Below are 27,059 nucleotides of genomic sequence, written 5' to 3'. Positions count from 1 at the left end.
GGTGGTTTGCAGAGCATAGATTTAGATAATAGTACAATACAACAGGTTACATGCCTGAAGGGAGCCCTGCACTGAGCAGTGTGAGTGAAAAATATTATGACGTTCATAAACACACACCCTGTGAATAAGGGTGCACCCAGCAGGTGCTCTCCCCCCGTCCCCCACCTCCCCTCTTACCTTCCAAAAAGTTTTTTTCCAAACTGAAATAAAGTCCTGACCTGCCACATTGACACACCTCAAAAAGTAGAACATGTAATGGGTATTGAATAGCAACAAGCACATTCAGAATCATTTGCAATTAAAACCATTTCATCATACCCTGTGAATCAGAAGGGAAAAGGAAATCAGAAATAAAATTATGCTCCAAAAAATATTTTTATAAATTCTTGTAACAAAATTTTATTCTCAATATTTATCATATTGAAAACTAGTGTGCAAACAATTTTCTACATATTAAACTGCTGGACTCATTCTTAGTTATAAAAATTGGTAAACAATTTTTACTTTTTTACTTTTTTTTAATATGGTACCAAAGGATGCCATTCAAAAATTATGCTTAACATTTAGGACTTGTACAGCAGGAAGCTATTAATAATACTGGATCTATTATAAAATTTACAAACAGCAATACATTATTCAGTCTGCACAAAGTGAAGCCTGCAGTAAATCCTCTCTCTCTCTCTCTCTCTCTCTCTCTCTCTCTCTCTCTCTCTCTCACACACACACACACACACACACACACACACTTCTTCAAAAAATTAAAATACTTTGAAAACCATGTGAACAACATGAGTCTTTAAAACTGAGATCAATCCTTCATCACCACATTTTGACTTATTAAACACACAACAATATTACAAACATTTTTGAGTGAGATAATGTATATACACAACTGAATTCTTATAATGAATCAGCCATAAAAATGGGTTTAAAAAGAATAGCTTTATATACAGAAAATTTACTGCCTATCACGTACAGACTAAAATGCAGTCTCTGAAAAAAGGTAAAAACTTAACCTAATATATGACAAACACAACAAATGTTTCATCTGATCCATATATAAAATTAAACAACTTTATCTCGCAATGATGTGCTTACATAATCTGCAATATATACACAAATGTATTTACATATTCTCATTGACTGCAAAGTAAAAAATTCATGATAATGTGATCCATTTATATGATCCACTATTCTTAGTCATAAAAATATATTGTACAATATGTATCTGTACAGCTTACAATATATATTTACATTATTTTCATTATTATATACAAGAAATTCTGTGCAACCATTACGAATGCTGCAGTAAGTACATGACTCATTTGCATTTCCAGAAAATTTTATTAAATTACAGGAAGTTGAATATGTTTTGTGCTTTAATATCCATTAGGTAATTAAGTAATAGGACTATTAGGGATGAGAAGATAATCTCAAATTCAATGAACTAGTTCCTGAGGAACTTTTGAAATATGGTTGCTGCAATGGCGGGATCAACTATAATGGCAACCACTCACAATGAGCCTACAGCTTACCATTTGGTTCCCACCAACAACAGAACTGTCAGCATAGCAAAACCTTTTTTTTTTTTTAACGTAGGAATGATGTTGCTTTTGTACTAATTAAATCAAAATACGCTATATGTACAATAAAATTTATACAAATGCTTTTTTCATATAAAATAAGATTAATGTCTATGCTGGCCAGATTGCAATAATATGGGCATTACTGGGGCAACAACAGAAAAATAAGTACAATCTCTGTTATTCAAACCTCCTGCCAGAAAACAGTAGTAAAGAAAATTTTTCACACATATCACAGACACAGCATCTGTAAGACGTAGATAAATTATTAATGCTACACAACCAGCACAATAATCAATGCCAAATGGTATGGGTGTAGAACAGTATGTCACAATAATGATGTTAGGTCTTCAAACACGTGGATTAAAAGCTTATAATGGTAGGCAAATATTGTGGTAGCAACTTTTGAAGTAGGAGGAGGAATACAGTATTTCTCTGAAGTGTCAAATTTCACTGGGCTGAATTATCAAAAAGCACAAAGAGAACTAAAATTGTGTAACTATGAAGAATTCTTAGAATTAATTTACTTAACATTGGAGAACCACTCACTTTTACCGAGAATAATCACTAGAGCAATCATCAAGCACACAAATGATTACAACACAGAATTAATTTTAGAAACATAACATTAACTATTGAATAAAAACAGCAATTTCGTCATTGTCTACTGTCACCGATTACTAGTGCAGCAAGAGTCTGAGAGACAGAAACTTCTGAATTAACCATATTTTAAGGACACGGAGTATAAATCTCTGTTGCAGCTTAAAGCTTTGATATTTCAGTTGAAGATGGCTCGCTTTTCATGCTTAAGAACATAGAGATTAATGGTTGGCTGTTATAATGTTGCAAGTATCCGAGTGAGACCAATGCAGGCTGCCACAACAGTTTGTCCAACTCCCCAGAACAATGCATATAATGCCCGCATTGGCATATTAGAGGAGTCGTACACAAATGCCACAGCAGCACTACTTACCACACCTGAAGCCAAAGGTGCTAAGACACCCATGATTAGGATGAAGACTGGGAAAAACCTGAAAAATACTGTTTATTAGTATGCTGCACACAATGCAATAAATTAAATTTCACAATTACAGTTAGGAGTCATATGTTGAATTACAATCAACATAAAACTTATAAAAAACAAAATCAAAGCAAGCTCAAGGCTTCCCATTATGGAGAGAGATCAGTACTGAATCAATAACCGAGTACCCCATTAAGTAAGTTTATAACACTATACTTCTAAAAATAGGCTGAATTTATGTAACCTTTTCCTAGTCATACTGCTGGAAGTTTTTCCTAGTCATATTGGATAAATGTTAGTAGAAACTAGACTACACTTTAAAAATGAAGATAACTCAAATTGAAGAGGCAGTTACAATTACAAGGCAGGAATGGAACTACTGGATAGCACTACGGACATATAATTTCAAACACAGTATTTTTACCCCATCTTAAGTCAAATAAATAATGGAATTCAACTAAAGCAAAATTGTACTACAAAAAATGTAGATCACAGAGTTTCAAAGACAGCATGACGCAACAACTGACTGAAAAAGGGGATGAATTACAATGGGAAGCTTTGAAGGAAGTACGGAAAGCAACAGAGGATGAACTAAAAGAAGTACAAAGGCTAACATATTATGTAAACTAAATAAAGAGTCAGAAGTGTTATCTCAACAAGGAAGTCAAAGCACTAAACTCTGCAGGGGGGAACCTCTGTGGTATACAGTCTAGGTAACAAAACTTGTAAAGAAACAGTGACTGCTGTACAATAGGTGTAAAACAAAACACAAGAATTCAGGAGCACAATAGTTGTGAAACAAACAGGAGAGAGAGAGAGAGAGAGAGAGAGAGAGAGAGAGAGAGAGAGAGGAGAGAGAGAGAGAGGAGAGAGAGAGAATGATGTATGTTTGGTTGTCAAATATGGAATGCATGAACCACTGAATAAATACCATAGCAGAATATTATTAAAGACCTGTCTCAATTCCTGTCATACAAAAGGGCTATCAGTGACACCAAAGTTAGTGTCTAGATCCTCATGGATGACACACAAACTAAAACTAAGGATCACTATGCAAAAGCATTTTCAAAGTTTTCTTTGGAAAGAAGGACCCAGAAGTACTGCCGAAGTTTGATTCTTGTATCTTGACAAAATGGGTGATATGGGTACTAGTGTCAATGGCATTGAATAAATCTGGAATAACTAAAATTGAACAAGGTCAAAGTGCCCAGTGGAACCCCCTATCAAATTCTATACAAAATTTGCAACTGAGTTTTCCCCACTCTTAACCATTAGGTAACATAAATCACTCAAACCCAAAAACATGGTCAAACCCATCTACCAGAGCAGTAGAAGTGATCCAGCTGTTGTAGAATCTAAGAACAAGTTGTCAACTCAAACGCAATGAGATATCTTAAACAGATGATTGCCTCCATGCCAACCAGCACAGATTCTGAAGGCAACTGTCATGCAGAACCTTATTCTTGTTCTCCTCACATGACATCCTGAAAGCTATGGGTCAAGGCAGTAACGTGGACGCAGTGTTTCTTGAATCCGAAAAAACATCAGAATCCTTACTATACCAACCTTTACTAACAAAAATACAATATGACCGTACATGGCAGTGGCCAAAATTTGTGACTACACTACAGATTTCTTGGAAGTAAGGAGATAACATTTTATGTTGTATAGTGAATAATTTACAGACGTAAAAGTAACTTCATGTGTGGTCCATGGAAATGTGTTGGGACATCAGCTGTTAATGTTACATTTTAGTGAGAGGAAGACAACATTAACAGTATGTCAGACTTTTTGCAGGTGATGCAGTAATTACAATGATATATTAATTGAAGAGTCTGCACTAATATCCATTCAGATGTTGATAAGATTCAATCAAAGTGGTGTGAAGACTGACAGTTATCTTTAAATGCCCAGAAATGTAAAATGTGTTCTTTACAAAATGCAGAAAGTAATATTCTTTGACCACACCATCAAAGAGACACCAACTGAATAAATCCAACTTATAAAAACACCTAGGTGTAATAATCTGTGGGGGTATAGACCGGAATGATCACATAGACTCAACTGTGCGTAAGGTATCTGGCAGATATTGGTTCATGGAATCAATTTAGAAAGGGGATTGCACTTAGAATAAACCTGCAAAGGAGACTGCTTCTACAATATTGCTCAAGTGTAGGGGGACCCTTAACAAACAGAGATGACAAGATGATGAATATATACAAAGGAGGACAGCTTGGATGTAAGATATTTTTTTGAATCATGAGAGAGTATTATGAAAAAGCTGACATGCCTGAATTATCAGATGCTGGGAGATAAATGTCAATTATCCCGTAATAGTCTACTTACATATTTTCAAGTTCCAGTATTAAGAGAGAACAAAGAATGTATTACAATCCTCTACATGTTGCTCCCATAAGTACACTTCGGACATGGAATGGGAAGAAACCATTATATGTGGTACAATAGGAAGTAGCCTCTAACATGCACTTTACAGTGGTTGGCAGAGTATGGAAGTGGATGTGGATATAAAAGTTACGCAAAAAGATAAAGCCAACTTCAAATACAGGGTGCACCAAAAAAATGTATACACACTTTGAACTGTCATAGACAATTTATTTCCAGTTCTACAAGGTTAAATATCTGTGAGAAAGTAATGTTATGTTTCGTGTGTACATTCCAAGGCTGGTGCAACAGCTAAGTGATGACGATCCAGATCGAAGGTTAGAATTTTGTGAATGGGTTCAGGAGATGGTGAGACATGAACTGGGATTTATGGGTAGCATAATTTGGTCAGATGAAGCCCAATTCAAACTCAATGGAACTGTCAATACGCACAATTGTGGGTACTGGGCTGAAGATAATCCTCACATTACAGTTGAAAAGGCTGTGAATTTGCCTGCTGTAAATGTGTGGTGTGGTTTGTCTGCAAGGGGCTCATTGGGCCTTTCCGCTTTGAAGGTACTGTTACTGGAGAAACGTACCTAACAATGCTCGCTGACCCCATATTCCCTGCCATTCGTGAATTATGCGGTAATGATGAGTTTTATTTCCAACAAGATGGCGCCCCACCACACTATCATAGGGATGTATGAGGGCACACTTTGGAATGAGATTCAGGCAGTGTGCCCAGAAATCTCATTGGACACTTTGATACGATGTACAGAATCAGTGGTGACTCGTACTCAGAAATGTATTGATGCTGAAGGCCACCAGTTTGAAAATTAATCACATTTGCAAAGTACATTTATTTTTCCAATTGGACTTTAAGCTTTCCATTTCCTGAAATTTAACATTGTAGAATGGGAAATAAATTTTCTATGACGCTTCAAAGTGTGTACATTTTTTTGATGCAACCTGTACTTTGATGGCCCAAGATACATTCAAATTGACTAAAAAAGGAAAATAACATAATAACACAGCAAATGAAACAGAAAAACTGCATTATAGATGCATTAAAAACTGAGATTGACAGGAACTGCAAAGTAAGAAAAGCTAGAAGAGACAGGCACAGCTAGAAGAGACAGCATCAGGACTAGAGGCAAGGTGTATGTCACTTACAGGGAAGTTACACAGACTTTCACAGAAAAGAAAAGAATCTCTATAACATCAAAAGCTCAGATGGCATGCATGTATGAAGCAAAGTTAAGAGGAATGAAAAGTGGAAGGAATATATAGAGAGGCTATATTAAGCAAAGAAACTTTAAGATTATACACACATAAAAAAAAGTTTTACGTTGCCTCGGTTTCCGAGAGTTACAGAACCTGTACAGAAAATTGGGAGAGAGATCAACGTAAGCATCATCTCTACCCTTTTTATTGCTCATGAAAACCACACATTGCATGTTGTATTAACATACAGTGAGACCTTCAGAGGTGGTGGTCCAGATTGCTGTATACACCAGTACCTCTAATACCCAGTAGCATGTCCTTTTGCATTGATGCATGCCTGTATTCGTTGTGGCATACTATCCACAAGTTCATCAAGGCACAGTTGGACCAGATTATCCCACTCCTCAACAGTGATTCGGTGTAGATCCCTCAGAGTGGTTGGTAGACCGCGTCATCCATAAACACCCCTTTTCAATCTATCCCAGACATGTTCGATAGGGTTCATATCTGGAGAACATGCTGGCCACTCTAGTCTGAAGGAAGTCATTCACAAGACGTGCACTATTAGGGTGCGAACTGTCATCCATGAAGACGAATGCCTCGCAAATATGCTGCCAATATGGTTACACTGTCGGTTGGAGGATGGCATTCACGTATCGTACAGCCGTTACGGCACCTTCCATGACGTCGGCCCCACATAATGCCACCCGAAAACAGCAGGGAACCTCTACCTTCCTGCACTTGCTGGACAGTGTGTCTAAGGCATTCAGCCTGACCGTGTTGCCTCCAAACACGTCTCCGACGACTGTCTGGTTGAAGGCATATGCGACACTCATCAGTGAAGAGAATGTGATGCCAAACCTGAGTGGTCCATTCGGCATGTTGTTGGGCTCATCTGTACCGTGCTGCATGATGTCGTGGTTGCAAAGATGGACCTCACCATGGACGTCGGGAGTGAAGCTGCGCATCATGCAACCTATTGCGCACAGTTTGAGTCATAACACGATGTTCTGTGGCTGCACAAAAAGCATTATTCAACATGGTGGCACTGCTGTCAGGGTTCCTCCAAGCCATAGTCCATAGGCAGAGGTCATCCACTGCAGTAGTAGCCCTTGGGCGTCCTGAGCGATGTGTGTCATTGACAGCTCCTGTCTCTCTATCTCCTCCATGTCCAAATAGCATCGCTTTGGTTCACTTCAAGTCGCCTGGACACTTCCCTTGTTGAGCACCCTTCCTGGCACAAAGTAATAATGCGGACGTGATCGAACTGCGGTATTGACTGTCTAGGCATCGTTGAACTACAGACAACATGAGCCATGCACCTCCTTCCTGGTGGAACGATTGGAACTGATCGGCTGTCGGACCCCCTCCATCTAATAGGCACTGCTCATGCATGGTTGTTTACATCTATGGGCGAGTTTAGTGACATCTCTGAACTGTCAAAGGGACTGTGTCTGTGATACAATATCCACAGTCAACATCTATCTTCTGGAGTTCTGGGAACTGAGGTGATGCAAAACTCATTTTGATGTGTGTATAAAAAGTGAAGAGGAAATGAATAAAAATGAGGTAGAGGTTAAAACGGTGCACAAGAAACGTGACAGAGCACTGAATGACATAAGCGGAAACAAAGCATCAGGAATTGGTAACATTCCCTCAGAATTATTAAAGATCGTTGGTAAACTAACCATGACCAAATTGTTCCATCTGGTCGGCAGGACATATGAGACACGTAATCTAGGAATAACCTACAGTTCCCTACAGTAACAAACTTATCTTAGAAGACAGACTGAAGAAAGGCAAATGTACACTTACAGTTTTTATAGGTTCCGAACCAGCAATACTGATTGGAGTAAACTCTTAAAATTCTGAAGCTATTGGATGGCAAAAGTTATCAAAAACTTGTAAAAAAACAGCCTGTAGTTACAGATGTCAAACATGAAAGCATGAAAGGTAAGCAGTAACTGAGAAGGGAGGAAAACAGGGTTGTACGGTAATCTATTTCCCACGTTATTCAATCTGTACAATAAATAAGCAGTAATGGAAGCCAATGAGAAAGTCTGTAAAGACTGTGGCATTATGTGACAGAGAAATGTGGAGGGTGAACAGTAGATGAGAACAAAAGAACTTTTCAGAAGTGCTGCAACAGAAGAATGCAGAAGATTAGATGGGTCAGTTGAGTAACTAATGATGTGATATTGAATCAAATCAGAGAGAGAAGAGCCTCAAGGCACAAATTGGTTAAATGAAGGGATTGGTTGATAGGACACATTCTGAGACACCAAGGAAAAGTTATTTTTATAACAGATGGAAGTTTTGTGTGTGTGTGTGTGTGTGTGTGTGGCGGGGGGGGGGGGGGGGGGGGGTTAAAAACTGTAAAGGGAGAACAAGCCTTGAATACAGTTAGCAAGCTGAAATGAATGTAAGCTGAAATATAAAGAAATGAAACAGCTTACACAGGATATGGTAATGTGGAAAGCTGAACCAAACCAGTCTTCAGATTTGTGACTGCAACACCAGCAAGGCTTGTGTGAAGTTGGTAATCTTTATGGGAAGGCAATGATGCGCATGGCCAGGAAGTAATTAGGTAATAGGCGTACCAATAACACAATTATTATAACTGTTGTTATCTGGAAATCTTACAATACAATGCGATTTAAAATATGTGTTGTATATTAGAATGATCTCTCACTGTCCACAAAGGAAACATTAAAACAGTGAGTGGTTTATTTTGTACCTGTGGGTTAGTATAGGTAGAGTTCATTCTTGACAGTTGGAATAAAGTAATAACTTGATTGTTTTACTGAACTCCAAACTCAGATAATATGACTGCTGTACGATTCAAAGAAAACTTGAGTCTAATTTCAAACATGTACCCAATTCATATAATTGGTGGCGACTTCAATTTACCCTTGATATGTTGGCAAAAAACCATGTTTAAATCTGGAGGTATGCATAAAATGTCATCCGAAATTGTGCTAAACACATTCTCTGAAAATTATTTTGAACAATTAGTTCATGAGCCAATTCGAATAGTAAATGGTTTTGAAAACACACCAAACCTCTTAGCAACAAATAATCCTGAGGAAATAACGAGCATAAAAATGGATACAGGGATTAGTGAACACACGGTTGTAATAGCAAGACTGAAATACTGTAACTCCCAAATCCCACAAAAAAATAAACGAAAAATATATTTATTCCAAAAAGCAGATAATAATTCTGCTTGGTGCCTTCCTTATACACAATTTCCACTCCTCCCACATTACAATGTAAGTGTAGAATACATGTGGTTTGAATTCAAAGAAATACTATTGACAGCACTTGAGAAATTTATGTCAAATAAATTAACAAACGATGGAGCTGATCCTCCACGATACACAACACGTCTGAACACTTACAGAAATGAAAAAAAAAAAAAAGCATGCCAAATTTAAACGATCGCAAAAATCCCCAAAGATTGGTAGATTTTTACAGAAGGTCAAAATTTTGTGCGGTCTCCAATGTGAAGTGCTTATAATAATTTCCATAACAAAACTCTGTCTCAAAACTTGGTAGAAATTGGTTTGTAAATAAAGTATGGTAGTTACAACACACAATCAATGCCTTCTCTGCAGGATAGCAATGGAAATACTCTAAATAACAGTGCAGCTTAAGCAGAGTTACTACACACACCCTTCTGAAATTCCAATTAACTGAATAAAAATAAAGGTTTAAGTCATTTTCATAAATATTACAAAAAAATTCAAAGCCTCTGATGAGATTCAAACCCTTAACCTCCTGATTAGGAGGCCCTTGCTGTGACCATTACACTACGCAACCAATCCATATTTTTCTTTAACACACAAATTCACTAAACAGCCATGCAAATTGAGAAGTTAATTTATTTTGTTTTCGTTACCATTTTCAACAACTCAATATGCCATCTTCATGCCCCATATGCACCTCTCAAAAATTACTGATATTTTCATACTGGGTGCATCTGCTTCTGGATGTTGTGGATTCTCGAGTGCTTCCTTCGGAGACTTAACTGCAACTGCAACCTGTATTTTTTTTAAGCTCTGGAGCATCATACAAAACTCCAATTTTTTTTCTCCAATGGCTATTTGCAAATGACGGCCCACCAGGCTGAATGGCTGCAGGGTGTGATACCAGGAGCATTAACGTCACTGTATGGACATTTTCAAACTATCAATCCTATTGTCTACTGCTGGGGACATCTCATTGTCAGTGTAAATATATGATTGATCCAAATGAAAACCACAAATGTGTGTGTGAAAGAAAAAGAGGATAAAAATGGTCAAATGTTTTGTGAAATGATTTGTCTAAAAGTAAGAAATAAAATAGATTAAAGAAACATTTGATGCACCTCATTTGCTGTACATGATTTTGGGCATCATTCAAAAGCATCTGACATGCTTCCCTAATCTATTTTATTTCTTTTTAGACAAATCTTTTCACACAACCTATGACCAACTTTTTTATTTTCAAGTTTTGTTCAAAAAGATTGTTCTTATTGAAATTTCATTTGTTTTCCTAGTGTCTTCTGTCTTCAAAATGTGCTGGACATAGTACTCCACAATTAAATATCACACCAATATAACTTTTTATGTGCGAATTAGCTAGGCCTTTAAGAGATTAACTTTGATACATCATTTCAGCTGTTTCATGAAATATTTCAATTTTCCCCTCAAATCACTAATTAAGTTTTTCTTAATTACCCTGATTTTTTCAAGCTATTAATCCACCCACCCCCCTCCTCGCCACCCTCTCCACTCCAAAACTAGACCTCACACCCATCAATTTGATACTCCATTTGTCAATTTTCCACTCTGTACAATTTCTCACACTACAAAAATTAGGACAAGACAGCTATTGTGGAATTTATTAAACAAAACGGCACCAGTAGTCTGCCACTTGGTAAGCAAATTCCTATCAGTCTGTCACTTGTTCACTAGGTGGCAGAATCGTGCAGGTGCTTGAACACCAAACAAGAACATTGTACAAGCTGCTGCCCCCAACTAGACACTTGCACCGGCGATGAACAATGTTTTGTTATCTAGTTCCTGCATTGTGAAGACATAAAATCTATTGAAATTCAATGTAGAATGTTATTCCAGTATGGTGATGCATGTTTGATTCAGCAATGCTATGAATAAAGTCACAAGTCTGAAACACTAAAATATCCATGGCTGACGGTCCTCACCTGGATCAGGCATCACATCGTAACTCCAGGAAACACCACAGCTGTTGACGACATCACAGTGGAAAAACTGCCTATTGCCACTGGATGTACCCTCTACCAGGCATCTCATATTGGTTTGCAGAGCATATATGTAGATGCAAGTAATGACACTGAATGAACTGTAAACGTAAGTCATGGATGAGCACACCACATTATCCAGAAAGTTCTCCAATTTCACAGTCTACCTGATGATATCTTAAGTTTGTCTTTCCCATTTGTTATATGCACTAGATCTTTACGAGAATTATTTACATATGTTTCCACAACTAAAAGAAACATTGGGCTATCAGTAGTTCTGTTCAATGTAGTTGTGCACCATACAGTGCACAAATAGTTGCACTGTCTCCTAAATGAATTCTACTCCAAGGGAATTCAAAAACTTTGTAGGGTATGTATAAAAGTGATGGTAGTTTTGTGATGTACACACAACAAATAATTCTTACTAAGATTTTCACTGGATTCACCTTGTGAGTTGTAAAATTGGGACATCAATATTTAAAATTACAAAAACAAAATTCAGAACAACAGATTGGCATAAAAATGTAATTTGGAATACAATAAAAGAATGTTGGCTTTCTACGCAAATTTCACTGACAGTTATTTCTGGCTACTTATCCAAGTAACGGTTTCGTCTTGCTGCAGAAATTCAACGAGTATCCTAATTGTCATTCTATGGCAAAGTGCAGGAGCCACTTAGAAAGCTACTTTTATTGACAGGTCCTCGACCCTCCTGTCCCAAGGGAGAATCTCGCTGACATTCCCATATCTTCACAAGTGAGAGCTCTGGTCAGTGATGGAGGATATGGTAGTGAGCAGCTATCTTGTACGAAGTATCAGATAAACTGAAGCCGTCAATAAAACAAAAAATCATCAATTATGGAGTCATGCAATAAATGTTGGACCTAACAGAGCAACAGTGGAAAATTGGAGGTTTTGGGTAGGTACAAAATAAAATCTAAAATTAGAACCACAATAAATGAAAATCTTAACACAAAAGCAACAAAAAAAACATGATACAACAATTGGTATCAGACAATAAAAACTGCTAACTAACTGCAATTGGTATCGAAAACATCACCTGATCTGTACAGCTCAACCCAAAAGACTGATAAAAATAAAGAAAACCAATACACACATAAACAGCAAAAAGACATAGCAATTAACAAAATGCAGTACCGAAAACATTACTTCACCTATATAGCTCGACAGGAAAGCCCAAAAACAGATATCAATACAGATAGTAAACTATCATAGCAATTAAACAAAAATGAAAAGTCAACTTATTAGGTGAGATTAAAAAAGCCATCCCTCTTCAAAATCAATTTAAAACAACAAAAACCTTGTAGAATCACAAAAGAGAAGCAAAAACCAATGTCATGCACAAAACAAACCCAGTGTAAACCTTCCCTTCCCCACAGACTACATGACAAAATGAAAACCAATCAATCATGGTATGTTCACTGACATCTGTTTCATGCACAGCATATCTGACAGAACATACATAAAAAAATAATATGTTAATATAAATGCAACTAACAAACTAAAGCCGAATCATTCAAACGAAACCACTTCACTGACTGACTACCACAAATAACCACGTCGACATCTCCACATACACTCCTGGAAATTGAAATAAGAACACCGTGAATTCATTGTCCCAGGAAGGGGGAACTTTATTGACACATTCCTGGGGTCAGATACATCACATGATCACACTGACAGAACCACAGGCACATACACACAGGCAACAGAGCATGCACAATGTCGGCACTAGTACAGTGTATATCCACCTTTCGCAGCAATGCAGGCTGCTATTCTCCCATGGAGACGATCGTAGAGATGCTGGATGTAGTCCTGTGGAACGGCTTGCCATGCCATTTCCACCTGGCACCTCAGTTGGACCAGCGTTCGTGCTGGACGTGCAGACCGCGTGAGACGACGCTTCATCCAGTCCCAAACATGCTCAATGGGGGACAGATCCGGAGATCTTGCTGGCCAGGGTAGTTGACTTACACCTTCTAGAGCACGTTGGGTGGCACGGGATACATGCGGACGTGCATTGTCCTGTTGGAACAGCAAGTTCCCTTGCCGGTCTAGGAATGGTAGAACGATGGGTTCGATGACGGTTTGGATGTACCGTGCACTATTCAGTGTCCCCTCGACGATCACCAGTGGTGTACGGCCAGTGTAGGAGATCGCTCCCCACACCATGATGCCGGGTGTTGGCCCTGTGTGCCTCGGTCGTATGCAGTCCTGATTGTGGCGCTCACCTGCACGGCGCCAAACACGCATACGACCATCATTGGCACCAAGGCAGAAGCGACTCATCGCTGAAGACGACACGTCTCCATTCGTCCCTCCATTCACGCCTGTCGCGACACCAGTGGAGGCGGGCTGCACGATGTTGGGGCGTGAGCGGAAGATGGCCTAACGGTGTGCGGGACCGTAGCCCAGCTTCATGGAGACGGTTGCGAATGGTCCTCGCCGATACCCCAGGAGCAACAGTGTCCCTAATTTGCTGGGAAGTGGCGGTGCGGTCCCCTACGGCACTGCGTAGGATCCTACGGTCTTGGCGTGCATCCGTGCGTCGCTGCGGTCTGGTCCCAGGTCGACGGGCACGTGCACCTTCCGCCGACCACTGGCAACAACATCGATGTACTGTGGAGACCTCACGCCCCACGTGTTGAGCAATTCGGCGGTACGTCCACCCGGCCTCCCGCATGCCCACTATACGCCCTCGCTCAAAGTTCGTCAACTGCACATACGGTTCATGTCCACGCTGTCGCGGCATGCTACCAGTGTTAAAGACTGCGATGGAGCTCCGTATGCCACGGCAAACTGGCTGACACTGACGGCGGCGGTGCACAAATGCTGCGCAGCTAGCGCCATTCGACGGCCAACACCGCGGTTCCTGGTGTGTCCGCTGTGCCGTGCGTGTGATCATTGCTTGTACAGCCCTCTCGCAGTGTCCGGAGCAAGTATGGTGGGTCTGACACACCAGTGTCAATGTGTTCTTTTTTCCATTTCCAGGAGTGTATATCAGTCAGAAGAACGACTGGCAGATAATTTAGTCAGCCTCTTGTTCTGAACACATATGACATTTGCAGTAATCACTGATCACATTTAACTTCTGGAGAAAAGTAACTATGGACTGCAAATCTTCCATTTCGTGTCACAACATACAGCTACTGAACTTAACTGACAGCTATTTCAAACTACGCAACACACAAACACAGACAAAGCAAACCAGGCTAGAGCACAAACTAGAGGTAACATGTACTTACCTCACATGCCTTCACCAGCACAAATCACACCATTCTCCACAAACCCTATACAGACTACAAACACAGCATAAACTAATGTGATTAGCAACCTCCAACAAACCAAACCAACAATCCACAAACTTATGTCAAGGCTCAAAAGCCGACAGGTAGTATCAAAGGCTCAAACTGATCCCTGTAGACTACAAAACTGCACAAAATATGTTCACCTTTTGTAAAGACCTTTCCTCTATTCTGTTGGCTTACACTTCAAAGTGGGTAACCAGAAAAACTGTCACAATCAGTAATCCCTGCAAGAGAAATAGACTACAAAACAGTCCAAGATGTGCCTGAGAATGCGGAACACAGATACAACTCTAGTGTCATAGTCAACGTAACACTGAAGGAAGGGAATGAGCAACAACATTATGTCGAAACTTACGGGCAGATTGAAACTGCGCGCTGTGCTAGGACATTAACACGGAACCTCGCCTTTCGTAGGCAATGTTCACAATGGTTCAGTTATCCAGGTGCAACTCTCAACCTCTCCTCACAGCTTCACATCAGGCAGCACCTTTCTTTGGTATAACCGAAGTTCATGGTACCAGGTCTTGGTCTGGACCCGTGACGTCATCAAAATGGCAGACATCCCTATTTCAAGCTTCTACAATATGGCAGCCATGACATCATTCATTCATACATGAAAAGAGACAAATAATATGAACAACATTTAACTGCAGAACTAACATGAAACTAATGGGGCAACCATGGGGATGGGAGTTTTGGACGGGGAAAAACTAAATATGACAATCCTAATAATGAAGACATACAAAAACAAATATTAATGCAAAAATTAAGCAAAAAAGCTTAAACAAAGTGATATTTAAGAAAACTAGTATCAGGAGGAGGAGGAGGAGGGGGGGGGAGGGGGGGAGAGAATAGGAAGAAATACTGGAAATTTCATGTGATCTACACAGCTAAAATAAAGACCACAATTTCACAATGTGGGATCACACATAGACACCATCCCTCTGGTATTCTACAGTTGGTAATGGAATGGCAAGTTTCCGTCTGACACCGATAGCAGTCACAGAGGATCTGGTGGACCCAATGGTGCATGTCTGCTGAGCCACACCTCAGAGCTCTGTACTTCGAGCGCCCTCTGCTGCCACAATATAGGACGACCAGCGGCAGCTCCTCAGCCCACTCGTGCTAGGAGCCACTTCGCTATGCAAACACTGCCTAAATGCATCTCAAGACTCATAATCGTTCATGCTTTACTACAGCGAGCCTTATCCTAGATAACACTGTGATAGCTGAACTGTCTTTACTGCTGCCATATTTTTAATGAGTCTTCATAAGCTTGGAGAAATACAAGTTATTAAATAAATCACCTGTTGGTTGTGTTATTTTGTTCGCTAGCCATTTCTGCTTTGCCCAGCCTTCCTACAACAACAGTTGGTGCGCCACTCTGTAGCCCACTTCTCATTGCCGTTGAGTCCAAAGTTGTACGTAACACACAAAACGTGCACATACTGTAGCTCCGAAACCGGTACCAAGAATTTCACTTTATCTCTATAGCTCAATCAAAACCAACAATACCTCAAAACGAAACAGTACCAAACACATAACTTGACCTACGTAACTGAACTGAAGTCCATTGTATCACAAAACCAAAACCCACACACCTAACTAATATGGAAAAACTAGCTGCACCAATGTAGGTAAAATAAACTCCACGATACCTATGAATCTCTATCCAATATAATTACCAACTACTATGGACACAACACAAAAATACATAAAAAATTGCATTAACACCTTTTTGATATACAAGAAACACCTGATTGAACATATAAACATACATACTTACCAACCAAAGTAAGCCAGCATGCAAATTCGTCTATCTAGCAATAACGGAAATAACGTGTCATCAACAGAATCTCCCGAATGGACAGCCCAGAATTCTCAAACCAGGAGTTCCTGTGGATTGAAAGCCATACACTGTTCTGCAGGCAACACCACTTATGCTGGCCTAAGATGCAGCAATCTCCTACCTTCTCCTAAAATGTGATACTACATGTAATTGGCAATTAAACCAAGTAACCGTAGGAATTTAATCATGGTCAACACATCCCCTCATTGCAGCTTGCAGGAACCTACTTGAGAACATCACTGTCATATCCATAACTGATCACAGAATGAAGGCATTCATGACCGAATGACATAGCTGCTGGTAATCCTACCGGGATGTGAGGTCGTGGTCCAAGAAACTTTCCGTTTCTGACGTTTCATCCAGGATTGCACTGGACATCTTCAGAGGCACTCCTCCACTGAGTCTTGCCGACTGATTGGTCAGACATCTGAGAGCGACATATATACTGTAGGAAAGGGGGCATGGTCGAAGTAACACATGATAAGCAGAGATAATCCTTGTCAAAGATAAAACTCAACTATCAACTGTCGTCTTGTCAAAGATAAAATTGTCTAGCAATTCTGCAGAGTTACTGTCCATATATTGCTAAGTTTCATTGCCTCATCTTTTCTGTTAAAATTATCCTGATGCTTATAAAAGTCAATGGCTTCTCTGCATAATCATGGATAACAATTTGACTTTGTAGATAAAATTTCTGTTTCAGAAAACTTCACTTTGTGGTTTCCTGACTGAAGAGCATGCTCTGCTACAGCAAATCTCTCTATTTTTCCTAGTCGGCAAAGACTTTTGTACTCTTTTAGCTGTGTATTCACGCTCCTCTTGGTAGTTCCATATAAACTTTACCACACGTACATGGAATTTTGTATACACCACATGTCGACAGAGGAGGGTGTTTATCTTTCACAGATCAGAGTACTTGACTTATTTTCTTTGTTGGTCTAAAGACCAGTCTGATGTCAAGTTTCTGTAAAATCTTACCGATCTGATCCATTACTTTTTTAATAAAAGGGAGAGAAACTGTATTTTTCCGTTGTCGTAGTTCATCCTTGTCCTTCGGTCTTCTGTTCCTTGGCCGTAAAATTCTCTTTACCTCTTTCCCTGAGTAGCCATTATTCTCAAAGGCTTCCTTCAAATGTTTTGTTTCAGCATCCAGGTGTTTTGATGTGCATATCTGTTCAGCTCTATTGACAAGACTTTTAATGACACCTCTATTTTGTTGTGGATGGTGATTAGAGTTCTTATGCAAACATCTGTCAGTACGTGTCACTTTCTGAAAAAATTTATGTTCAAAACTTTGGATCGTCTCATAACTTTGGAAAGTAACACATACCGACAGATATTTGCATAAAAACTCCAATCACCAACCACAACAAAAGAGAGGTGTCATTAAAAGTCTTGTCAATAGAGCTGAATGGATATGCACATCATAACACCTGGATGCTGAAATAAAACATTTGAAGCAAGCCTTTGAAAAAAAATGGCTACTCAGGGAAAGAGGTAAAGAGTATTTTATGACAAAGGAACAGAAGACTGAAAACAAGGATGAACCACGACGATGGAAAAATACAGTTACTCTCCCTTTTATTAATAAAGTAATGGGTCAGATCGGTAAGATTTTGAGAGAAACATGACATCAGACCGGTCTTTAGACCAACAAAGAAAATAAGTCAAGTAGTTTGATCTGTGTAAGATAAATGCCCTCCTCTGTCGACATGTGGTGTATACAAAATTCCGTGTACGTGTGGTAAAGTTTATTTTGGAACTACCAAGAGGAGCATAAATACACAGCTAAAAGAGCACAAAAGTCTTTGCCAACTAGGAAAAATAGAGAGATCAGCTGTAGCAGGGCATGTTCTTCAGTCATGAAACCACAAAGTGAAGTTTTCTGAAACAGAAATTTTATCTTAAAAAGTCAAATTGTTATCCATGACTATGCAGAAAAGCCATTGACTTTTATAAGCATCAGGATAATTTTAACAGAAAAGAGGAGGCAATGAAACTTAGCGACATATGGACAGTAGCTCCGCAGAATCTCCAGACAATTTTATCTTTGACAAGACGACAGTTGATAGTTAAGTTTTATCTTTGACAAGGATTATCTCTGCTTATTACATGTTACTTCGACCATGCCCCCTTTCCTAAAGTATATATGTCGCTCTCGGATGTCCAACCAGTCAGTCGGCAACACTCAGTGGAGGAACATCTCTGAAGATGTTAAGCACAGTCCTGGACGAAACATCAGGAACGGAAGAGTTTCTTGGACCATGACCTCACATCCTGAAAGGTTTACCAGCAGCTATATCCATAACTAACAAAAAATAGCACATAAAATGAAATCTCCAACCATAAACAATATTGTGCACTAATAATTCCAAGCCGGAAAATGAATCTATTACCCATCAAAATAACTCACAAACAAACCACCAGAAATTCTCCCAATATTATTCCCACAAGCAACACTCAAGGAGTCCAAGGAATCACTAACATCAGTCACAAACACTTTAGAAATGTAACCATCCCACGCTACATAGTACCACAGCATATTCAAACCTGCTCTCTGCACACACAATCCATTTTAAACACAACTCGCCTTCATGATGTCACACAAAACAATACAGTTGCATTACTGTGCAAAGCAGACAGGAGGTATCGCAAACTTCTATTGACCACCTCTCACCCACCTTCCAATTTGTTTCCCAAGGATTCCAAGAATGTTACATAAATACAAAAACATCAATGGCATTGACCAATCCATCCTCAGCTGAAGAATGAACCCTCCACCACACATTGTACAGGGGCTTTCAGAGTATACAGGGTTATTACAAATGATTGAAGCGATTTCACAGCTCTACAATAACTTTATTATTTGAGATATTTTCACAATGCTTTGCACACACATACAAAAACTCAAAAAGTTTTTTTAGGCATTCACAAATGTTCGATATGTGCCCCTTTAGTGATTCGGCAGACATCAAGCCGATAATCAAGTTCCTCCCACACTTGGCGCAGCATGTCCCCATCAATGAGTTCGAAAGCATTGTTGATGCGAGCTCGCAGTTCTGGCACGTTTCTTGCTAGAGGAGGTTTAAACACTGAATCTTTCACATAACCCCACAGAAAGAAATCGCATGGGGTTAAGTCGGGAGAGCGTGGAGGCCATAAGAGGAATTGCTGACCATGATCTCCACCACGACCGATCCATCGGTTTTCCAATCACCTGTTTAAGAAATGCCGAACATCATGATGGAAGTGTGGTGGAGCACTTGTTGAAAGATGAAGTCAGCGCTGTCGGTCTCCAGTTGTGGCATGAGCCAATTTTCCAGCATGTCCAGATACACGTGTCCTGTAACGTTTTTTTTTTTGCATAATAAAAAGGGGCCGTAAACTTTAAACCCTGAGATTGCACAAAACACATTAACTTTTGGTGAATTGCGAATTTGCTGCACGAATGCGTGAGGATTCTCTACCGCCCAGATTCGCACATTGTGTCTGGTCACTTCACCATTAAGAAAAAATGTTGCTTCATCACTGAAGACAAGTTTCGCTCTGAACGCATCCTCTTCCATGAGCTGTTGCAACCGCGCCAAAAATTCAAAGCGTTTGACTTTGTCATCGGGTGTCAGGGCTTGTAGCAATTGTAAACGGTAAGGCTTCTGCTTTAGCCTTTTCCGTAAGATTTTCCAAACCGTCGGCTGTGGTACGTTTAGCTCCCTGCTTGCTTTATTCGTCGACTTCCGCGGGCTACGCGTGAAACTTGCCCACACGCGTTCAACCGTTTCTTCGCTCACTGCAGGCCGACCCATTGATTTCCCCTTACAGAGGCATCCAGAAGCTTTAAACTGCGCATACCATTGCCGAATGGAGTTAGCAGTTGTTGGATCTTTGTTGAACTTCGTCCTGAAGTGTCGTTGCACTGTTATGACTGACTGATGTGAGTACATTTCAAGCACGACATATGCTTTCTCGGCTCCTGTCGCCATTTTGTCTCACTGCGCTCTCGAGCGCTCTGGCGGCAGAAACCTGAAGTGTGGCTTCAGCCGAACAAAACTTTATGAGTTTTTCTACGTATCTGTAGTGTGTCGTGACCATATGTCAATGAATGGAGCTACAGTGAATTTATGAAATCGCTTCAATCATTTGTAATAGCCCTGTACATGTGGACATAGAGCATCAAACATTTATCTGTGGTAGAATTCATGACAATAAATTCTTTTTATGGTAAATACAGTTGCCAAAGTAATAAACAAAGACAACAGCTACTGCTACCTGCAGATATCTACTCACAGAAAATTGAGACATACAAGGAAGCAAAGAGTACTCTTTGCCACTGTAATATGGATCATCACCTCCACTGGCAATAGCTCAAGCGAACACACGGCCCATGAAAATCAAAAACAAGGAACACTATTGTCTCAAACACTGAAAACAGAAATTCACCAGCATACTGTATGGACAAATGAGCCTGGACAACTGTGATTTCTATTTGCTCTGCCATCATACCTCTCTTCGCACATGCTGAACCAAGGTTTATTGGGTTACTGGAGAGTCACTTCAACAAGAATACAGTAAATGTGGGTCAGTGTGCACACTCAACACCAGTTACTTTCGATGTTGTAGCACATTCTATGTTGATATTAAAAGCATCACTTCTGAATCTCCTGCAATACCACGTACTGTGAAGAAACAGTTCCCTGACTTTGTCATCTCACAGACCTGATGAAATGTTATGGGACTGCTATTTGCACCTGTTGACTATTGCTGGGTGCTACTGTAGGAACTGTCCTACATGGGATTCATGGAATATGATTGATGTACTCAGATGCAAACAAAAATAGTTGGTACTTGACTTCAGACAGGTCCAAGAGTTTTTTCTTAACATTTTAGTGTTCATCTCTACCAATGCTATGTCTATATGAAACATGAGAAGTTACGCCTTGATTCTGATTATACAGCTAACTGTGGATCCCCTTATAACTGGTTGGGTATATTAGTTTTCAGGTCAGAATAAAGCAAGGCCATACCACCCCCAATACAACCAAGAGTAGCTATGTGTCAAACACACATTACACTACAGAAATAATTTAAGAGTAGAGGAGACCACTCACTAAACTGCAGAAGTGTTGAGTCATGAACAGGCACACAATTGAAAATTCGTGTGCGTGTGTGTGTCACAGTGGCTCTATGCTTCTGATATCTACTGTATGGTCTCCTTTATTTCTAAATTATTTACATTCTGCCAGTACTTTATAGTATATTTATACATTACACCTGTCACACAGGCTACAAGGAGACACGTCTGCGATGAGGAAAAGAGTCAAAGATGTACATTTAATTTAAGTGCAATACTATGAAATGACATTGCTGTATTACAGTGCCAATTTTAATTACACATTAACTTACAAAAGTAAATTTAAAGAGTTCTGAAAGAGACTTCTACGAGAAAGGAGTTTCCAAGTTGAAAGTTCTTTAATTCAGTCTTAAGCTCCACTACATTATCCACAAGAAAGTGTGTTCTGATAAGTTGTTGAAAACGTGTACCTATATATTTGACTATTTTCTGGGGTCAACGGAAGCATCTGATTCCACCCATCTGCTTTGACCCGTGACGTAAGGCTGTTGTTGTATGTGATGTCATGACGGCATGGAATTTAGTTTGTGAGAGTGGCGTGTTTGTAGGTGTCGTTTTGATGTGATCGGTGGTGCTCTCTGGTGGTGTGTTTATGTGTTGTGTGTTAGGTGATGTTTTTGGTTTATTTTGCTTGTGTGGCGTGTTTATAGGTGGCGTATTGTTGAGGTCAGTGGTTCTCTCTGGTGGTGTGTTTATGGGTAGCGTGTTATGTGGAATATGGGGTTCATTTGCGTGGTAGTATTACACGTGTGTGGTATCAATAGTGACTGTGCTTTCAGCGGAATATTTTTCAGTGAGTTAACAATTTTGGTTTTGTTATGTCGACGTTATTGTAGTTTTTTTCTGTTTTGTCATGTGTGAATTTTGGTAAATTGCTTTGTTTATGTCTTTGGTAGGTATGGATATGACTGACAAGGTCAACAGTTTTCAGTTGTCGGCGATGATGGGGGACAGTGCATTGTCTCTAATAAAATTTCTTCAACTATTCGAATTTTTGGGTGAAGTCGTGAAGTGTTCAGTGTGTCGTGAAGAAATGAGGCTTACTAAAGTTCCGGTGTCTCGGACCAGAGACAGCTATATGTGGAGACGTAAGAATAACAGGTCAATGGAAGTGTTCAATTCCAATTTTGATTTTCTAGGGCTTTTTTTATGGTACTATTAACTGTGGTGGTGGTGAAAGTTTTGAGATTTATAGTGTGGTATCGGTAGTTGCTGTTGACCTACATAGGTCAAGGGAAGTGTTCGATTCCAATTTTGTTGGTTTGTGTTTTTTGAGGTAGTGATGATTGTGGACGTGGTTGTAGTTTTGTGTTTCATGATTTGGTATCGGTAGTTTCTGTTGACATGTAAGTTGGTTGGTTGGTTGGTTTTGGGGAAGGAGACCAGACAGCGTGGTCATCAGTCTCATCAGATTAGGGAAGGAATGGGAAGGAAGTCGGCCGTGCCCTTTCAGAGGAACCATCCCGGCATTTGCCTGGAGTGATTTAGGGAAATCACGGAAAACCTAAATCAGGATGGCCGGACGCGGGATTGAACCGTCGTCCTCCCGAATGCGGTGACATGTAAGTCAAGGGAAGTGTTCGATTCCAGAGGATGATATTTTTGGTTAATTTTGGGAAGGTAGTGATCGTTTTATTTTTTTGTTGGTTTAGTGGCATGTGTTAATTTTTAGTTTGTCCCCACCCAAAAACCGCAAATTTCCCTCGCTTGTCCCGTTAGTTTCATTATATGAGGGTGGGTCAAATGAATATCTTAAATTTGTAATAACAAATTGAAATTTCGCGCCGTTATCCTATAAGTCGGTAAGTGTGCTACAAACAGAGTGCAGAATGGCCTGTGGGTGGCAGCATAGTGCAGATGTACACAAACCGTCACATAGCGTTCTGTCATTCGGTTTTTGCATAGTGAAGGTGTGAAACCTACTGAAATTCATCGACGAATGAAGGTTCAGTACGGTGATGCATGTTTGTCACAGCAGCAAGTCTACGAATGGAGCAGGAAGTTCGCAAATGGTGTGACTTCAGTGGAAGATGTTCCTCGTTCAGGTCAGGCACAACAAGTTGTGACTCCACAGAACATTGCAGCAGTTGAAACCATAGTGAACGAAAACTGCCAAGTGACACTGAATGACATTACAGCATGGGTCAGCACACCACATCGTGCATGATGTGCTCCAGTTTCACAATGTGTCTGCAAGATGGGTGCCATGGCAGCTGAGTCCTGAAACGAGAGAACGACGTGTTGATGCTTGTGAAGAACTACTTCGGCACTTTGAATGGGAAGGTGATGGGTTCCTTGCAAGAATTGTTACTGGGGATGAAACCTGGGTTCACTTCCACCAACCGGAAATGAAGAGAGCGAGCAATGAATGGCATCATTCCTCATCAGCAAAGCCAAAGAAGTTTCGAACAGAACCATCGGCAGAGTAGGCTATGCTGACACACTTTTGGAACGAAAAAGGCGTCATTTTGGAACATTACATGGCTAAAGGGACCTCTGTCACCAGTGCATCATACAATGATCTCCTAAATAAATCATCTGCGGCCTGCAATCAAATCAAAGCGACATGGATTGCTGTCAGCAGGTGTCTTTTGCAACATGACAATGCAAGGCCCCACACTGCCCGTACAACAGTTGCAACAATCACAGACCTGCATTTTGGGTGTCTTCCTCATCCACCATACACACCAGACCTTGCCCCAAGTGATTTCCACATGTTTGGACCACTCAAAACAGCAATGGGAGGAAATAAGTTCAGTTCTGATGAAGAGGTACGCCACACGGTGCATGAATGCTTGCGCAGACTACCAAAAGAATTTTTTTCTAAAGGAATTTATGCACTTTGTAAGCGCTGGAGGATTTGCATTGAGTGTGGGGGAGATTATGTTGAAAAGTAATACAGCTTTGTACCACTTCTGCACAATGAATAATATTTTAAAAAATATTTAAGGTTTTCGTTTGACTCGCCCTCATATTTTTGGAGAAATGTGTGTGTGATGGTTTTTCGATCTATTTTTGTGTTTGTTGTCATGTTTACGTAATGATGTCATAGTCGTGATATGGGAGTAGTTATGAATGATCGTTCCCACCACATTGGTAACATCCTTGGTCAAAGCAGACGGGTGGAATTGGACGTTTCCGTTAACCCCTTTTCTGTACCAATTCCAACCCCCTTGTGGTCTTTGTAGCGGTTATGGTCCTAGTGTTATATTAATGTTTTTTCACTTTTTTAGTGAAAACAGAAATAAAATGACAAAGGACACTAATGAATGCATGTATCCTGAAGTATTAGTAAAAATACGCAGTTTTTTGAAGAGGTCTCTGCAGGATGCTCTTGAATTAAAATGATATATAATTCTTATAAAATGCTCCTGTATTCTGAAAATACTATCCGTGTAGGGACAGGCGAGTGGAAGAAGCATGCTTGACGCAGGGACAGTGAAAGGACAGTAGTGATTAAAAAAAAAAAAAAAATGGAGGAGGGGGGGGGGGCAGAATGAGCCCTAGCTACCTCTTGCAGTGTTAGTACTGTTCACACAAACTAAGTTGACACACTGCACAGTGGATAATGGGAACAATGGTAAATGCATTTCTCATTTACTGTCACTCCTGTCAGTCACTGTACCAAGTGCAACTTAGTTTGCATGAACAGTAGTAATTATGTTTTGTTTCGGACCAAGCATCAGAACAAAAGCATAGAAAACACTACGAAGTAAATGATCTTTACAAGTTTCATCTAAGAGCCTTACCATCATGCTCAACTTCAGTAAAGTGACTTACAAAATATGTCCAATTCTCAAAAGTAGCATTTGAAGATATTAATTATTTTCATTGTTTCACATAATAACAAACTTTCTCTGAAGAGTTGGTAAAAACTCATGCGAAGAGTGCAGAATTCCTTCAAACATATTGAAAGAAAAGGTCCAACAATACATGAAAATATTCACTACTAGTTGTAATGGAACTATATAGTACCGCAGCGGTGTAATATTGGCCCTTGCCAACTACCAACAAGTTTTATCAAATAAGAATCAGGGAGTCTAGAACACAGGATAAGTTCATCAATACATTAAGTAACACACTTCCAAACCTAACACATGGCCAATGATTTCTTTGCTTTACATTAAAAGTGGCTGAATACTTCGACAATTTCTTATTGCAAAATTGAATCTCCTGCCTCCTCCGTTAATATCTTCCTTGTATCTCTTATATTCACATCACTTCGCCCAACATTATTCCTCCAAATAAAAATACATTCGTCATTAGTTCCCGCTAATTACTTAAAAATGTTCCACTTCCAGGGAATGACATTATTTCATCATAGTGTTATGTTATTTTGTGAGGGTATGTGAATAAAATACATTACGGCATGTATTCTACAAGTAACAATACACAACAGTTATATATGTCATCAACACAACAGCATAGACTTCTAGGGTTTTGTAAAACGATAGCAAACTTACTTGCCATAAATGTGTTTCCTGAGTGTTGCAAATGCTATAGCTGCAGCAACTGCATGGACGAAGACTGAAGAGAGAAGTGCCCAGAGGAACACATGGTACCACATTTCTGGAAACAAGCATAACGATTACCTATGTCTTCTTACCAGTGGCTTTAGCAAATGAGTAGATATATATTTGGCTCTTACCAGCAAAAGTGTTCAGTGGATCATTTTGGGCGAGACTTATAGTAGCACCACTATCAACCTCTGGAATTTGTGACTCCGTTGACATTATGAAGTGATGAATTGCTTATCCAAACAATTCTCTCTCTCTTAAACTTCAAGTGTCGTATAAAGTTATTTCTAGTTGTTCCATTATAATAAAGGTCGAATAGCGTTTGGAAAAGCCTGAAATCTGTTGCTCCTGAACATTAATTTTCGACCTTGACCACCTCGCCCCCTCGCTACCAGCGCATGAAAATGAGCACAGTATTCTTCCAGAATTATTTACTTTCTGCTATTCAAATTGTTTTGTTGTTAAAAGTCCGGCAAGTTTAACTATCAAAGGAAAACATGACATCGGGTCTCTGCGGTAGAACCCTCGGTAAATGATAATGCCAGTACCTTTTGAAACGGGAGATCATGATGACTCTTGTCCCCTATTTACATACGGAGAAAACACTACCGAACACAATTTCATGTCACTCACATACCTTACTCCTCGCCACCATAACGTGTTTGAACTCTCTGGCCCGACACCAAAGACGCATAACCGAATCACTCAGGATGTATGCGAAACTTCTGAGTTCAAAGATGCATTATTTTCATATTGAGTG

At 39.7% G+C, this 27,059-nt stretch overlaps 1 protein-coding gene across 2 annotated transcripts; it reads right to left on the bottom strand.

Annotated features, from left to right (window-relative positions):
* Window positions 1-371: 371 nt before the first annotated feature.
* LOC126251639 (transmembrane protein 170A) lies at window positions 372-27,051 on the bottom strand. 2 transcript variants are annotated; one of them, XM_049952188.1, is made up of 4 exons: window positions 26,431-27,051; window positions 26,246-26,351; window positions 11,420-11,577; window positions 2,509-2,614 (listed from the first exon to the last, which is right to left on the bottom strand). In XM_049952188.1, exons 1-4 carry the CDS (start codon window positions 26,513-26,515, stop codon window positions 2,592-2,594), a joined length of 372 nt encoding a protein of 123 aa, XP_049808145.1. In that variant the 5' UTR covers window positions 26,516-27,051; the 3' UTR covers window positions 2,509-2,591. The 2 variants fall into 2 exon arrangements, with proteins under 2 accessions (XP_049808144.1, XP_049808145.1); XM_049952187.1 differs by lacking the exon at window positions 11,420-11,577 and having other exon boundaries at window positions 372-2,614; window positions 26,431-26,998.
* Window positions 27,052-27,059: the final 8 nt, after the last annotated feature.

The sequence above is a fragment of the Schistocerca nitens genome, chromosome 4 (genome assembly GCF_023898315.1).
Source record: "Schistocerca nitens isolate TAMUIC-IGC-003100 chromosome 4, iqSchNite1.1, whole genome shotgun sequence".
NCBI lineage: Eukaryota > Metazoa > Arthropoda > Insecta > Orthoptera > Acrididae > Schistocerca > Schistocerca nitens.
Note: the sequence above shows the minus strand (reverse complement) of the source record. Positions and strands in the feature narration are given on the sequence as shown.

Bases quoted from the DNA above. Each gene is read 5' to 3' on its own strand.
- LOC126251639 (XM_049952187.1), bottom strand. From the start codon at position 26,515: ATGTCAACGGAGTCACAAATTCCAGAGGTTGATAGTGGTGCTACTATA. The intron at 26,352-26,430 runs GTAAGAGCCAAA...GCTTGTTTCCAG, and splicing joins TCCACTGAACACTTTTGCTG to AAATGTGGTACCATGTGTTC. The intron at 2,615-26,245 runs GTAAGTTTGCTA...AGTATTTTTCAG, and splicing joins AGGAAACACATTTATGGCAA to GTTTTTCCCAGTCTTCATCC.